This window comes from Carcharhinus amblyrhynchos, chromosome 14, assembly GCF_965287045.1.
Source record: "Carcharhinus amblyrhynchos chromosome 14, sCarAmb.v2.hapA, whole genome shotgun sequence".
NCBI classification, from domain to species: Eukaryota; Metazoa; Chordata; class Chondrichthyes; order Carcharhiniformes; family Carcharhinidae; genus Carcharhinus; species Carcharhinus amblyrhynchos.
The window spans coordinates 60692898-60710534 of NC_137337.1; the positions used below are offsets into that span (position 1 = coordinate 60692898).

At 41.2% G+C, this 17637-nt stretch overlaps 1 protein-coding gene across 1 annotated transcript in view; it reads left to right on the top strand.

Moving 5' to 3' along the window:
- Positions 1-17233, top strand: part of exd1 (exonuclease 3'-5' domain containing 1) — a 51826-nt gene extending 34593 nt beyond the window's left edge. Inside the window, exons 6-11 of the mRNA XM_080201907.1 lie at positions 1518-1604; positions 2947-3051; positions 5242-5322; positions 8330-8473; positions 12523-12714; positions 16916-17233. Coding sequence (XP_080058033.1) covers positions 1518-1604; positions 2947-3051; positions 5242-5322; positions 8330-8473; positions 12523-12714; positions 16916-17233 — 927 coding nt within the window. The remainder of the gene's footprint in view (positions 1-1517; positions 1605-2946; positions 3052-5241; positions 5323-8329; positions 8474-12522; positions 12715-16915) is intronic.
- The last annotated feature ends 404 nt before the right edge of the window (positions 17234-17637 follow it).

A 17637-nucleotide genomic window follows, 5' to 3' on the forward strand; every position in this document is an offset into this window, starting at 1 on the left:
TCCTGACTCCATCGTAGCTGATGTGGAGATGCTGGCATTGGACTGGAGTAAGCAAAATAAGAAGTCTCAACACCAGGTTAAAGTCCAACAGTTTATTTGGTAGCAAAAGCCACTAGCTTTTGGAGTGCTGCTCTTTCATCAGGTGAGTGGGATTTCAGTTCACAAACAGGGCATATAACGACACAAACTCAATTTACAAAATAATGGTTAAAATATAAGTCTTTACAGGTAATCAAGTCTTAAAGGTACCAACAACGAGTGGAGAGAGGGTTGAGCATAGGTTAAAGAGATGTGTATTGTCTCCAACCAGGACAGTTAGTGAGGTTTTGCAAGCCCAGACAAGTCGTGGGGGTTACAGATAGTATGACGTGAACCCAAGATTCTGGTTGAGGATGTCCTCGTGTGCGGAACTTGGCTATCAGTCTCTGCTCAGCGACTCTGCACTGTTGTGTGCAGTGAAGGCTGCCTTGGAGAACTCTTCCCCAAAGATCAGAGGCTGAATGTCCGTGACCACTGAAGTGTTCCCCAACAGAAAGAGAACACTCTTGTTTGGTGATTGTCACCAGACAAGATTGTTCTCTTCCTGTTGGGAAACACTTTAGCGGTCACGGATATTGGGCCTCTGATGTTTGGGGAAGAGTTCTCCAAGGCAGCCTTCACTGCACACAACAGTGCAGAGTTGCTGAGCAAAGACTGATAGCCAAGTTCTGCACTTACGAGGACAGCCTGAACTGCGATCTTGGATTCATGTCACGCTATCTGTAACCTCCATGACTTGCCTGGGCTTGCAAAATCTCAGTAACTGTCCTGGCTGGAGACGATACACATCTCGTTGACCTGTGCTTAACTCTCTCTCCACTCCCATTGTCTGTACCTTTAAGACTTGATTACCTGTAAAGGCTCGCATTCCAACCATTATTTTGTAAATTGAGTTTGTGTCATTGTATGCCCTGTTTGTGAACAGAAATCCCACTCACCTGATGAAGGAGCAGTGCTCTGAAAGCTTGTGGCTTATGCTACCAAATAAACCTGTTGGACTTTAACCTGGTGTTGAGACTTTGTATTCCATCATACCTTTCAGGTATTTGTGAAGTCTGGATCATAAATCAAGCACTCAACATTGTTATTCGGACAATAGAACGGACTTGGAAGAAGCATTTGAACAATATTGTTGCAAAGCACTGGATCCTAGTCCCGTTGATTGAACTCCACTTAGTGCTATTGCATTTCTTCTCATGACTCGAAGGGATTGTTACTGGGTAATTCGCCCAACACTGATTTTCAGTACCCATGAGTTGCCAGGTGCAGGAGCTTTTGGAAAAGGAGACGACATGGGTCTTGTGCCACATTTTCTATACGTCTCTCTCACACTCCTGTCTCGTGGATGGTCACAGAATAGCATTCTGATCACAACTTCAAATACAATTTACATGGCTTCCTGATGGAAGAGAAATAAGGGTGGCTGAAAGTACAAATGTCAGTTTCTAAAGGATTGTGTCTTTTGTCTGACTCTGCAGATCTTCCACATTAAACAGCAAAGTGTGATTGGGGTTGCAGTGGAAGGAATTGATATCTGCCGCTTTGGAAAGCTGTGCATGATACAGGTACTTTTCCAGCCTTATATCAGTGCCTGGGCAGTCATTGAATTCCAAAATATCAATGTTTAATTTTGTTTTTAAATACTTATCAGAGGTTAAGACCCCATGTTAACCCTAAAAAGACCATATTAGCTAAAGTTGTCAAAACTATTTTACAGCTTTAGCCAGTGCTCATTTTAGAGCACCTTATAAAGTTTCCAAGTAACATGCCTAGGTTTCATCACCCAGATCCATATTATCCCTTCTGTGCCTTGTATTGAAACAATTGAGGAACATGCAGCCATTGCTGGGAAGATTCGATGAAGACATGTTTTCTGTAACTGACCCCTGTAAACAGACAATTCCCTAAGGACGTGAGCAAACCAGATGGGTTTTTCTGAAAACCGACCATGGTTTCATGGTCATCAATAGATTCTTAATTCCAGATTTTTTTTTCCCTTAGCCACATTACTGATGTGGCTGAGGTTGAGTGAGGATCACAGCATTTGGTATCAAACAGTAATGCTTTAACAAGCTGTGCCTCCCTTGGTCACCTAGTTTACTTTTGAACTTCTGTTTTTATTCATGAGGCTGTTGGTTTTGAATGCCAGTCTAGTGTTACATTGATATTGTGCCTTTTAAGAAATATGTGTACCATGTTTCTTGTAAGGATTATGTTTAAAAATTAGCTCTGTTTACAAGATGCTGATTTTGTTTGAGATAACATGCAGCTCCGTGCTGAGAATCCAGGATAAGTTTTGAGTAGGTTGGTTGATAAAGACAGATAATTGGTGGAGCTATGGTTGCAGGAGAGAGTTTTTTAAACTGTCACTTTCTGCCTGGTCCTGAAAGAAACGAGGTGTCTTTTTGTCTCGCTCTCGGTCTCTGGAGACTGCTGTTTGTGGCTGTCAGAAGGCAGGTATCTCTGTCTTGCCCTCCAGAGTTATTCAACGACTGTAGGACTGTTAACAAGCCTGAGTATGTAAACTGCTTCTAACTAGTTTTGAAGAGGAATTTAAGCCTATATGAGGAATATTGCTTAAATTGGAACTAATAGAGATAGGTTAGTCGTTATGACCTGTAACTTGTCATGGTTAAGTATTGTTTAAATGTTAAGCTATTCCATTCTCTGTAGTTGAATTGTTAAAACGAAGTTTGTTTTGATAAAAAACTTCCTATTGTTTTGATTGAATCACACCTGGAGTGAAACACCTTATCCTCACACTAATGCCAGAATAAAAAAACCTCTTGGGGTCTAGTTGTAACATACTTTGAGGTTTCTGCTCTGGTACCTTAACAGCTCCTTATTGAGTCATGGCTTTTACTACCTTCTGAGTATCATTTAATTTTTTTTTTCACTTTTTTCTAGATTGCAACAAATGATCATGTTTATTTGTTTGATGTTTACCTCTTGGGACCAGTGGCATTTAAGAATGGACTGAAAATGATTTTGGAGGATTCTAATATACTGAAAGTAAGTTGGCACAATTGTGGTCTATACAGGCATGGAATTGTGCCATGCTGCACAGCTTGGGCAACAGGCAAATTGTCTGCTGTTTGCCCAACCTAAATGGCTTTGATGTGTTAATCCTGCAGATTTTGGAAAAATACATAATGTTTCTTCACTCAGCATATTCCCTGGTCAGCAGTATGACCATTTTGGGAGATGTCTTTGAGAGATTCAGGAACGCAATCAGATCGTGCCCATTTATGATATAGAGCACTGGAATACTAACCTGTAAACGATACTTCTCGACCTTAAAGGAACTGGAATAGGTTGTTTAGCAGTTTGAGACTGTTCATCAGTGAAATCATGACCGATTTGTAATCTGACTCCAAAAACTTAAGTCTCACTGCTGCATTGCTGGTAATAAGAAAGGGAAAAAAATATATAATTTCTTTTTCCTGTGCTTTTTTCACTAGCCAGAGGACAACCAGCAAGGTCATCAGGAGCAACGTAACAGCAAAAGTTGCAGCACAATCAAGCTTAATTTTAAGGCACTGTGAACCCAAAGAGGTTTTCACAAGTGGCATTATTTCCTGTCATCTTGTAATTAATTTTGATTTCTGTGTGACATTTGGTATTTTATTATGTTATGTTCATTTATTATCCCTGTGTACAAATATAAATATTGATTTGTTTTAGTGAACTCTGTATGCTTCATGTTTTCCAAATGTCAGTGGTGCTGCAGGGGCTACAAACTTTATTAGAGATTGGCTGCTTTAATTTGAAGATGAAGGATTGCCTCCTCTGAAATGTTTGAGATGGCACTCTTGGCATGAGGTTCAAACCATTCCCAGACAGCCTAGCTAAAGGTGCATTTAATTAAGACATTGCAGTGTCCTTGCCTCCCTTATAGTTCCTGAACTTTGCCTCCACATCCTTACTCTGTAACTTCCTGGGCTCCTCATCAGATTACTGCAGGTCTGGATGTGATCCCAGAATCCTGATTTTGTTCCTGGAGCTGCCTCTCCATATTGGATAGACAAATGGCAGGTGAAATTCAGCGCCAAGAAGTGTGAAATTATTAATTTTGCTAGGAGAGACAATATAAGCTAAAATATACAATTCTAATGCAGATACAAAAGTAAAGGGACTTTTGTTGATGGTGACAGGACAGATTGAGAGAACCATTATTATTGCATTAATGTTCTAGGCTTTATTAATAGGGGCATGAAATACAAGGATAAGGCAGCTATGTTAAACATTGGTTCAGCCTCAACTGGAGCATTGCATCCAGTTCTAGGCGCCACACTATAGGAAGGATGTGAAGGCATTAGGAAGTGTGCAAAAATGATTCATAAGTGTTTCCAGAGATGAGGAACTTCTGATGCAAGGATTGGAGAAGTTAGAATTGCTTTCCTTGGAGAGAAGATTTGGTGGAGCTATTCAAAATTATGAAGGGGCTAGACAAAGTAGATAAGGTAAGCTGTTCCCATTAGTGGAAGGATACAGAGTGAGAGGACACCAGATTTAAGGTAATTAGCAAATGTCATGCAGTTAGTGATTAGGATCTGGAATGTGCTGCCTGAGAGTGTGGTGGAGATTCGGTAATGGCTTTCAAGAGAATTGAATCATTATCTGAAAATGGAAAAATGTGCAGTGTTGCAGGAAAATGGCACTAAATGAATTGCTCATTTGGAGAACCAATGCAAGCACGTCAGGCCCAATGGCAGCCTGTGCTGCAACAATTCACTGATTCTGCCTCAACTTCATTTGCCCACCGACTACCTACATACCTTCTTTCACAGAGAAGAAAAATATGACTTGGTCTATATTATATTCAGCAATGAAGCAGCCACAACCTCCTGCTATAGGAACTTCCGAAGTTCCATAACCCTTTTCAGAGAAGAAATTTCTCAGTTGTAAAAGATCCCACATCCTGATTCTCTACCTGTGTTCTAGGTTCTCCAGCCACAGGAAATAATCTCTACGTCTACCCTGTCAAGTTCCTTTAGAATCCTGCATGTTTCAGTGAAATTGCCTCTTATTATTCTGAACTCAGAGAATATTAGCTCAATTTATTCAACCTCTCATTATAGAACAACCTCTCATTCTCATGGTGTGAGAAGACTGCAATCCTAATCAGCAGGTTGACTTCACTGCACATTCCACCAGACTTTGGGTAGACTTGGTAACTTTTTTGTTTTGTGATTAATTCAGGTGATCCATGACTGTCGCTTGGTTTCTGACTGCCTGTACCATCAGTACAGAGTGGATCTCACGAATGTCTTTGATACTCAGGTGAGCGTGCGTTTTGTCATTGGTTTGAGAACTGGTATCTTGAGTTTAATCATTCGTGTAGGTAGCTTTCTCTACTTGATGTCTCCTCCTATTCTGTGTTTATTTTTTATCTTTTATAAAAGCATCCTTTTAATGTGGAAGCCAGATGAAGGGCCATAGCTCATAAGAATTAGGAGCTGGAATAGGATGTTTGATCCTTTAACCCTGCTTCTGCTGTAAGCAAGATCATGACTGATCATCTACATCAACTTCACCTTTCTGCCCTATACCTGTATTCCTTAAATTCTTGGAAACCAAAAAATCTGTCCTTTGTCTTAAATAAACTCAACAATTGATAATCCACAACTCTCATCATTTACCAGTAGGTCCCAATCAGTGTGCCACAATTAAATAATATTCAAAATATTCAAAATTCATGTAAATAAACTAAAATTAACTTTCATCTTCAGCTCTGGTCAACATCTCCAGGTCCTTTGAAATGTCAGCCCTGTCGTGCATGCAGCTGCTGGGAAGCGACTACTGTTGGAATAATTTTACATTGCTAATCTGAAGCACATGCATAGTTTAGATTTTTGTGTTGCTCATGCACATGGGCCTGACCAAGATTTTTTTGAAATTCCTAGCTTCATGAATGGCCCTTTTTCTGGCTGGTGCATGCTCGCGACTCTGTGTTCCCCAGAACCTTGAGGTGCCAACCACGAAACTGAAGATGAAGGTTCCATGTCCTTCCACAAAAAGCAAAAACTTAATATGCAAAATCCCTGGGCGAAGCAAGGGATGATGTGCAGATGCCAACATTGGACTCAGATAAACACAGTAAAAAGTCTCACAACACCAGGTTAAAATCCAACAGGTTTATTTGGTAGCACAAGCCACTAGCTTTTGGAGCGCTGCCCCTTCATCAGGTGAGTCTGATGCACGGACGACAGGGGAGAAGCAAGGGAGACAGGGAGAGGTTGGAAAACAGGAAAGGGAGAAGTAAAAAAAAACAGATTTCCCAGTAAGGGAAGAAGACTGGGGTAATAGACTGGAACCAATGAAATTAAGAACAGGCGAAACAGGCTGCAATTAGAAAAACGGCTATGAGAAGCTGACCTTGAATGAAGTGGGCTGGGAAAAGCTCCAGTTGAAGAAACATCAAAAGAAGCCCCAAAGACCTAAGAAGGCAACCAAAGTTTGAAAACTCCGTGCTGTGGGGTGTTAGGATAAGGATGCACCTTCGGAAGAGTAGTGCTCGGTTTGGCACAGACAGAGCTGGTTGTGCTTATTAATTGAGGCTTGAGGCATTTATTGTATAGTGTGATGTGTTTGACCACAGTTTGCCATGGATGAGCTCATGAAGAGGTGAAGAATTCCTCTGACATTTGGGCAAAAGAACAGAATCCAAAGAGGGAAAAAAAAGCGAGGTGTATTCACAGACTATACGATGACTGCTACTTGGCTTTTGGATCTTCGTGGACTGGTAGTTCCTCTTGCCCTGTTCCAGAATACCTAATTTGCAGGCAGAAGCTCTCAGATGCTGCGGTGGTACCAAGTATGCTAAACTGCCATTTCAGTACAAATACTGTTCGCTCTCCAGCAAAAATGTATAGTATTTCAAATAGCTAAGAGTATGAAACATAAAGCAAAATCAACATATGATGGAGTGTCTGCAGTTTTAGATAATGCATAGAAGGTGAATTACCTGGCAGTTGAGGTCAGCCAAATCGAAGAAGCTGCACACCATTGTTGAAACCCTAATTCTGCGGAAGTATTGTGACAGGAATATTGGGAGCTGATACTGTCCAATAAATCAACACAGTTCCTCATTCTAATGATACAGCCACATAGTATATTGATAGTGTCATTTGTTATTGAATGGGTGCTTCAGGAGAAATTAGAAATGAGTCAAAAAATTGCAATGACTCCACAGATATTAGTGGATACTGCCAGCTCTTAAACCAAAGAGAGCAAATAATTACCCAATAATGTGACTTAGAGGAAATATTTTGTGTTACAACTGTCTTAACTGGGCTGAGTGCAGTAGCATCTGCACACTGACCAGCTTCCATGACAGAATTAGTCAAAGGATTTGTGAGTAAGGTGAAAGAACAGAATCCTGACTTTGAGATCAGCCACTGTGCCCTACACCATGAAGCCCTTGTTGGCCAAAACAATAGCATCAGAGTTAACTGCAGTATTAGACACAACAGTGAAATGATGAATTAGTGTGAAATTGCACCTGTTTGCTATTTTGTATGAAGAGGTGGGAGCCAAGTACCAGGGTTTACTCTCACACACAAAATTGCGATGGCTATCTCAGGGAAAGGTTCTTGCTCGTGTTTATGAGCTCGGAATGTGCTGAGAGCTTTCAGTTGTGCATGAATTGCCCCACAGATTTAATATGTGATAATTCTTGGTGTGCTAAAGTTGCATATCTTTCAGATCTGTTCTGCCATCTGAAAGAGTGGAATGTTAAATGCAGAGGGAAAAAGATCATTCTGACTTCCACAGATAAAGTTCAAGGCTTCAGATCAAAACCGATCCTTCAGCAGAATAAAAGTGGCAAATGAGTTGATTTTGAGATGTCCAAGCTGGCATCAGCAAATCCCACTGGCAAAACTATACTCAACCTCGTCTCCACATATCTTGAATTGCTACAAGAGATGTTCAGTGCTACTTCCCATGCATGCATGTAGGAAATTTAAGAATCAGGACAGGTTAGGCTGTGTAGGAAACCTCCTCACCCATTCAATTTCTCCAGCCCAACTTGGCTTTGGTGAGTTCTGTCTGGTGAATGGCTGTGCAATGCATCCTGTACACAAAACAAACCCTCACTGTACATAGAATTACAAACAATATACAATGTAAAAACTGGCCTTTGGGACAAACGTAGGCATTTATGCTCCACTCAACCCACCTCCTCCTGTCCTTCCTCAAACAACTGTGAGCAAACGCTTCATTATATTCTCCCTTGTGCTTTTTTAGTCAATCCTTCAATGCATCTATATACTTTTATAATCTACAGGTTGCAGATGTTCTGCAGTTTTCCTTAGAAGCGGGAGGACTTCTTCCCAGCTGTGTCAGTTCTTTGGAAGAAAGCCTGATCCGTCACCTTCACCTCCCCACAACAAAAATCCTGTTCCTGCAGCACAGTGAATGCACAGTCAAGGTATTTGGCAACTGTTTGGATAGTATATATAATACTGCCCCAGGATGTTTCTGTTGAATATAATTTACATTTCAGTGCCAAGAAGATGATTGTTCAAAATATAGAAATGCAGCACAAGAGACTGCTCAGCCCATCATGCCTGTGCTGGCTCTATGAAAGAGCAATTGCTTCTTCCCTTTTCCTTTTTCAATTATTTCTCCAAGCCCATATCGAAAGTTGAATCTGCTTCCCTTCTGAGCAGTGCGTTCCAGATCACAGCAAGTTGCAATCGACCCATTTGCCAGTAATTTTCTTTATTTACTTGATCCTCTGGAGGATTGGGAGAACATTAAACATCAACAAAGGGTTACTAAAAGCAGAATCAAAAGAACTAAGATGAACTATGAAAGGAAACTAGCAGAAAACGTAAGTATGATAAAACGGAAGAGAATAGTGAAAGTAAATGTTGGTCCTTTTGAGGATGATAATGGCGAGGTAATACTGGGAAACTCACAAATAAGAGGCACTAAATCAATGTTCTGTTTCTTTTCACGGTGGGAGATATTTTTTCCCCAGAACCTGCAGTTACTGCAGAGGAACTTGATGAAATTTGCAATGACTAGGGAGAAGATATTAAATAAACTGGGATTAAAGGTGGAAAAATTCCTGGGCCTGATGGCATGCACCCTACGGTATTAAAGGAGGTGGCAGTAGATATAGTGGATGCATTAGTTATGATATTCCAAAATTCCCTGGATTCACAAAAGATCGTAAGAAGTCTCTCAACACGAGGTTAAAGTCCAACCAGTTTATTTGGTAGTAAACCCACAAGCTTTCGGGGTTTGCCCCTTCGTCAGGTAAGTGGAGAGTTGAGAACTCTCCAGAAGGTTAGATCCCAGGGAGTTGGAGAACTCTCCACTCACCTGACAAAGGGGCAAACCCTGAAAGCTTGTGGGTTTACTATCAAATAAACTGATTGGACTTTAACCTGGTGTTGTGAGACTTCTTACTGTGTTTACCCCAGTCCAACGCTGGCATCTCCACATCATGACTACCATCGACTCCACAAAAGATACCAGTGGATAGGAAATGCACCAATGTGACACCCTTATTCAAAAAAAAGGAGAGAGGCAAAAAAGTGGGAAACTGCAGACCAATTAGTTTGACCTCTGTGATGGGGGTGTTGCTGGAGTCAGTCATTAATAGGAGATAACTGAACACTTGAAAAAACAAAGCTTAATTCACCATGTCAGTATGGTTTTGTGAAGGGCAAGTTGTGCTTGACAGACTTGCTGGTCACACCTCAAAAGAACTCCAGCAAGGTGGATAATGGGGAACCTGTAGATATAGTATATCTAGACTTTCAGAAGCATTTGACAAGATGCTGCATAAAAGACTGATCCAGAAGGTTAGATCCCAGGGAGTTGGTGTAGAGTAGTAGCTTGGACACAAGATTGGCAGACTGACAGAAAACAGAAGGTTGGGATAAATGGACCCTTCTCTGGATGGTGAACTGTAACTGAGAGCCTTTTACCTTGGATGGTGATGGCTAACACAAAGGGACATAGCTGTAAATTAAGGGGTGGTAATTATAGGATGGATGTCAGAGGTAGGTTCTTTACTCAGAGGGTAGTAAGGTCGTGGAATGCCCTGCCTGCAGCAGTTGTGGACTCGCCAACTTTAAGGGCATTCAAATGGTCAGTGGATAGGCATATGGATAACATTGGAATAGTTTAGATTAGAGGGTCATTAGATTGGTTCCACTGGTCGGCGCAACATCAAGGGCTGAAGAGCCTGTACTGCGCTGTTATGTTCTATGTTCTAGTGGGGTGTTGCAGAATTCAGTTATCAGACCTCAACTATTTATAATCTACATAAATGATCTGCAAATTGGGACCGAGTGTAACATAACAAAATTCGTGAGGGATGGATAGATACTAAAATATGTGGGAAAGCAGGTTGTGGTAAGAAGGTAAATAATTTACAGATAAGTGCAATGTTATCCATTTTGGCCGGAAAAATAAAAGGGCAAATTATTATTTAACTGGGAAGCAGTGCAGAGAGTGCTTGTGCATGAATCGCAGAAAATGGGTATGCAGCATATAATAAGAAAGGCAAATGTAATCTTTGCATTTATTACAAAAGGATTAAATTTTAAAAGTAAAGAATTATTTGTTACAATTTTATAAGGTGTTGGTGAGACCACACCTGAACTATTGTGTCCAGTTTTGGTCTCCTTACTTGAGGAAGGATGTGGTGGCACTGGAGGCAGTTCAGAGAAGATTCACCAGATTTCAGGAATGGAAGGGCTGTGGTATGAGGAGTGGTTGAATAGCTTGGGCTTGTACTCACTAAAATTCAGAAGAATGAGGGCAGGTTCTGATTGAGGTATGTAAAATGCCAGAAGGAATTAATAAGGTGGACTGAACAGATGTACCCCCTTGTGGGACAGTCTAGAACAAGAAGTCATGGATATGGATTGAGAGGAGGAGAAACTACTTCTTGCAAAGGATTGTAAATCTGTGGAATTCACTGCCCCAGAGTGCAGTGGAAAAAGAGATAAAGGTGGCATAGCGGTTAGCAATGCTGCCTCTCAATACCAGGGACCCAGGTTCAATTCTGGCCTTGGGTCATTGTCTGTGTGGAGTTTGCACATTCTCCCTGTATCTGTGTGGGTTTCTTCCGGGTGCTCCAGTTTCCTCCCACAGTTCAAAGATGTGCAGTTTAGCTTGATTGGCTATGCCAAATTAACCCTAGTGTCAGGGGCATTGGCAGGGTAAAATAGGGTTGCGGGAATAGGGCCTGAGTGGGATTGTGGTCAGTGTACATCCGATGGGCCAGATGGCCTCCTTCTGCACTCTAAGGATTAGAAAATGGAGTTGAGATCAGGGTTAGAGCAGCCATGATCATGTTAAATGATGGAATGGGCTCGAAGAGCTGAGTTGCCTTCTCCCACTCCCAATTTTATGTTTACGTAAATCTTTTAACCATCCCTGTAGTCAGGAGCTCCTCCAGCCTGTCCATTCTCCTCTGTAAGTAAAGCAAAAAATGAGAGATGCAGATTCTCACTGTTTGGAACTGATGAACTGCTTGACTACTCCTGTCACTTGGCATATTACCATCATTTTTTTGAGGTGTTTAGAAATCGCCATACTCTAAGAAATGGCAGATGAATTGATGACTGGATGCTATTCGTGATAAAATTGCAATGAAAATGAGACAAAATACAAAGTAGACAAGAGTTGGGCATTTTAAAAAAATTATATCTTGCAATTTATACCAAGATTCTAAGTCATTGGTTTTGGATAAGTTTTTCTTTTTCTCTTCACCTCTATTCCAGTCCTCAGTTATTGATCCCTCAGTAAAACCAGGTAGCTAGGCTCATTTCAAGATTCTAAACTAACAGCAGAAAGAAATTGAGAATAAATCTAATTTGGGCAATTTTTCTCTCCAAGTTCTTTAAAGTTGTATGGGTCTATGTAAGCATTTGAGGGCCCACTTCAGCAGTACAAGCTAGTGAGAAGTAAAGTTCAAAATACATAGAATTTCAGTGCCCATCACTTGACCCATCCTACCTGTATTTCCTTGCACTTGCCTCCAGTTTGCAAGTGCACATTCATCTCTCAACTATCTCCAACTGAAGAGTCCACACTTGTCTCCTTATTCAGCACACTGAGTGTCATACCAATATATTGGTGTTCGGTGCACTATCGGGTGTAATGCTTCCTGCAAAAGTAACTGTGGGCAGTCCAAATTGGTCACCTTAGTATCCTGTGTGGGGGGCCAAGTATATCATTATTTTTGGTTCCAGAGCCATTGTGGCTGATTACAGCACTTTTTTGAATATTGAGCTACAGTTGGGGCAATGCAGTATGATACATGTAGTAAATGGTTCAGTGAAGTTGGAATACAAGAACCACGAAAGGCCTATGTATGAGGAATCTGAACAAGATTCAGAGGAAGTGGTAAGTTATTTATCTTTGGGCCCAACTTGAAATTACTTTGAAGAGAAGTCAATGGCCATCATGATTCATTTCTCATCTCTTCTCTTATTGTCTTTTGGTGTGCAGGTCAACCCAAAAGTGTGGACTTGTCGTCCTCTCCCTCTAGGCTTAATGCAGAGAGCAGGATTGAAGGTGAAGTACCTGCTTTCACTCCGTTTTGTCTTAATGGACAAGTTAATGGTGGATTTCACAACTCAGGTGGACAATTACCTGAGCATGTACAGAAATATGCCCTGCATCAACCTGGGAAGTGCTGAGGTAAGAACTGCTTGGCAATTTCTTAAAATTCCTTCAGGTGTTACCTTCTGCTTTTGTTGCTCTGTGACACAAGCAACCAGTTCCCAACTCGAGAATGAGCAGCAAATTGATTACTGTCCCACGGCAGCAGATGAGGCTGCAATGTACAAAATTGGAAATCCAAGATGTTAGATGGTTTCTGAATTTATCAGAAAGTAGGGTGTTATGTAACAAGTATTGTGGTGGGTGCTGCCATGTACCACTACCCTTGAACCATCCAAGTTTGTCCTTCCTGTAATTTTTTTCAATGTTTATATTTTAACCAGTACACTTCTGGCACAGTCTGGTGGTGATGCTTGATGTTGTAACTGTACTGTGCTCTAAAAGAGAACGTCCAGCTGTCTGCTTACAAGCATCTGCAGCTTTGTAGAATTTCTATAATACCAGAACTTGCAAAGAGGGAAACGCACTAAATCAGGCTTGTTCAATATTTTTGGGTGGGGGGGACATGTGTCAATTTTTATTCTCAGTCAAGGGGCCAATGGTCTAATTTCAGTAAGATAAGGTTTCCTACAACATCAAATATGAATTTCAAAATTATCAATGTCAAACCAATTAATTTCAAAGAAAATAATTAACAAAAATGCCCATTAAAATGTACGTAGCAGCAAGGTTCATCAATTAAACTTAAGCAGAGGTAGAGAGAAATAGACTAGGCGCTAGGCTAACAGGGAAGGGGTGGAGAATCAAGCCTTACCCAAGGAATTGGGTTTAAAAATACACTTGACTTTGCCTTTGGAGGCCAGCGCAGAATGTGCGCCACAGCAGAATTCATACAAAAGTAGGTGGGCTGTCATTCCGATCCATTTTGTAAATAGGCTTTTGAGAGGGAGGATGAAGAAGGCAGGGTGTGCATTTCCAACTCACTCCAAGTCTCAGGATTCTCATTCTCATGCATGTGTGCACACACATCCACTCTCGCTCTCTCATACAACCTCAGTGCATGCACACATACTCCCCACGGAGTTTGGACACCAAACCAGAGGATGGTAGCCAGGCCCTCTTCTCATTTTGGCAGTTCGCTTCAACCCCCAGCTGCTCGACGAATCTGCCCCAACCTCCTCCAGGTTGTTGGAAAGCCCTTGCTTTCCATACTCTACTTTTTCTTTCTCTCACACTCTCTCTCACACTCTCTCTCTCTCACACTCACTCTCTCTCTCTCACACTCTCTCACTCTCTCTCTCACACTCACTCTCTCTCTCTCACACTCACTCTCTCTCTCTCACACTCACTCTCTCTCTCTCACACTCACTCTCTCTCTCTCACACTCACTCTCTCTCTCTCACACTCACTCTCTCTCTCTCACACTCACTCTCTCTCTCTCACACTCACTCTCTCTCTCTCACACTCACTCTCTCTCTCTCTCTCTCTCACTCTCTCTCTCTCTCTCTCTCACACTCTCTCACACACACACACCCCCAAGCTTTTCCCCTGATGGCCTGCCTGCTTGCTTCTCCATCTTGGTCCTGTGCTCCTTCACAGGCTGCCACCTGTGCAGAAGAACAATAGAGAGCTCACCCTGAAAATAAAGGGGTGGCCAGTCACCTTCACATGACTTGCTGCATGTCCAATCAGAGACTGATTCTCTCCTAAATTTGCTGCTAGTCCTACTGCAAACTCTGGAGGGAACCTTTCTGATTTCAGAAGCAGATCTTTCATTCAACTTTCCCATAATTTGAAGAGTGGGTCCGCAGGCTGGACACAAGGGCTTCAGGAGTCCCTTTTGGGAAACTTCAGAAACCATACTACTTTACTAGCCATTATTTTGTTTTCTGTCATTCTCGATGCATAATATCCATTATGTGTTCATAATAGAAATTGCTGGCTTTCTGTGCATTGTCAGTCACCATTCAGAAGAATGGGGTAGATTAACTGTCACAGGTGTGACCCAGTATTCTGATAATCAACCTCATGTTTATTTCCAGTCATTTGTTCCTTTCAAATTTCCAGACTTGACTGACTGCCCCTCTGTTGCAACTGGGTGTCCCTGAAGATGGAGCATGTGGTATCCACAGGCACCATCAAGGCCTTCCACGCTCATTGGGCATCGTAGGGACTGGAGTTTGTTATCAGCCCTTTTAATCACATTTTAATTTGATGTTTGAAATTTAATTTATGCTTTGTTTTTGTTTCGCGAAGTACCCTTTTAAAGAGATGTTCTTTTTGTTCTGCCCCTCAGTTTAATTTAATGCACCAAAAAGAGTAACAATACAGTTGCACCATAGTGCTACACTGAAGAAAAAAAGTTCAAGAAATTTAACGTTTTTGTGAAGGTGGCAATTGGGTTCATACATCAAGGGGTCACCTACTGGAGTCAGTTAGCTCTGTTGGCTGAATTGTGCTGCAAAGCGACACCAACAGTGTGGGTTCAATTCCCATACGGCTGAGGTTATTTAGAAGGCCCACCTTCTGAACCTTGCCCTCGCCTGAGCTGTGGTGAGCCTCAGGTTAAATCACCACAAGTCAGCTCTCCCCACTTAAAAGGGAGAGCAGCCTATGTTCATCTGAGACTATGGTGACTTTACTTTTATTGGAGTAACCATTAATATTGAGGGAAATGTCAAAGCTTTTATTTAAAAATGACTGTCAGAAACCTAAGCTGTATTCTTTAAAAAGCAAATCTTTTGCATTTGGAGTTAATGCATGTCTTGTCAGTTCTGTCTATCAGATGAAGCCCACTGCAGGGAGCTATGTTATTGCAGCTAGGGTGACATCAAAACAAAAATGTCCTTTTTTTTGTAGTATGTGTCGTGATCATAAGGTATTCCAAAGCTCCTTCCAGAAAATTAAGTAATTTTGAAGTGTAATGTCAGAAACGCAGCAATCGATTTCACACAGCAAGCTTCCACAAGCAGCAATCTGACAAACAAATTATAATGATGATTGAGGGATAAATAATGATCGGCACACAAGATAACTCCAATGCTCTTCCTGGAAATAGTGGCATAGAATTACTCACCTGAGAAGCAGCCAATTCAGTATCTTTTCCAAAAGCTAGTATCACCAGCAGTGCAGGGCATTCTCAGTACTGTACCAGAGTGTCAGCCTTGGCTTTTTTTTTATGTGCTCAAATCCTGGAGTGAGACCCAAACTCATAACCTTCTGACTTAGAGGTGAGAATGCTACCAACTGAGCCATGGTTGCCATGAAGCTGGAGAATTTAATAAAACCAATGCACTGATAATTTTGCTTTTGATTATAATGAGGCACCCTACTGCTCAAGTATGAGTGGGAGAGTCTAAAGCCAGCATTTTCCCAATGAAGCGTTTAAACTTCTAAGACTGGAGATATAGAGAACGCAGTGTACTTCTTCCCAGCTGAGTATGTTTCAAGGTTATGACTTAAAATGGTCACGGGCATATACAGAGTCTTTAATTTGTACTGATGAGTTGAACGCTTCCTCTCTGTGGTACATAATCTTTTTTACCCATTTGGGAAGAGATACAGATCACAGCACACAGCTTCCCATTAAATTCTCAATTTCTTGTATGTAAGTTGGAAGAACAACTGCTTTGGGAAATGGGAAACATCCCATTCTAGTACTGATGTTGGGTTTCATGCTGTTGGTGTGTCAAGAGTGAGGTTTACACTATCTCCAACTTTTCTGGGAATGCTAAGCACTAATATTAAACTGAAAAAGAAGTTGAGGGCCAAATGAAAGGGTGAGTGTTTGGGGAAAAATGATAATTGACTCGATAGTACAATTCAGGTTTTTTTAATATTTCTTAAATTTTAATTAGTTGATTTTTTTAAGAAACTTCAGGCCCTTTTACAGATGTTATCGTATTGTCATTTTATAGTCTCCTGAAAATATGTACAAGGCTGGCAAAAAAAAGCAATCAATTAAAGAATAACTCTTGTGATTGAAAATTTGGGTAATGAGATGACAAACAGTGGTTATCTGCTGCTAATTACCTAGAGTAATGCCTTGTTTCAGGCTATCAGATCTGCTTTTAATACCTTTTTTACAATTGAGTGGTTCATTGAGCAACTCCAGAGTGCATTGCAATTCCTCCACGAAGTGTGAAACTGGAATCACATTACAAGTTAAAATAGGCAGAGATGGCAAGCCTCCCAACCTGTTGCCACTCTATTCTGATTTCAATTTCTGTTGTTTTCCCTGTGTATTATTCAAACATATATGTATTTTATTACTTGCCAGAATTACTCAATGGAACTTCCATATGAATTGAAAGAGTTAACTGTTATTCAGAGGCTAAGAAGAGGGGATGCTCTGAAAAACTATAAAATGGATGAAAATGGCCTTCTGGTGAGACCTTGCCCTCAATCTGAGAAAATTCCTGAGGTGAAAGGAAGGGTAATAAACATAGACGACATTCCAGAGCTTGAAGCTGCTGACGCTTCAGGGGAAAATATATTAGAAATGCAGAATGATGAGATTCCATTGCTTGAACCAAGCCTTGATTGTGGTGAAGACCTTTGTCCTCCCCTGGAGGAAGTCAGCCATTCAGCATTCTAACCGACAAAAATCACTGCTGCCAGTGCCCAGCTGTGTGCAGTCAACTGACTGATCCCAGAGATGGTGGAGTTGCATGTTCTTCATCCTGTGGAGAAGATCCACCTTTTTTCAACTTCATGTCACTGTCCCCAGGTGTGTTTCTGCCTGCCTCACAAGATCTTTAGACAAAACCAAGACCTGCTCTGCAGACAACATCTTTCAAATTGGATTCTATCCCACTTTTCACAAATATTATTTGAGAAAAGGGAAAACTTTGTGCTCTCCATCTTGGCCAGGGCCTGCTTCAGTTTACAACAGCTTCAATGTAATTGAATAGTTTGTTGCTCCATTGTACTGTATGGGCCTTGAATTTCCCACAGTGATTTTCAATTAAGCCATACTGTTGGGAAGGGAATCAACTAAAG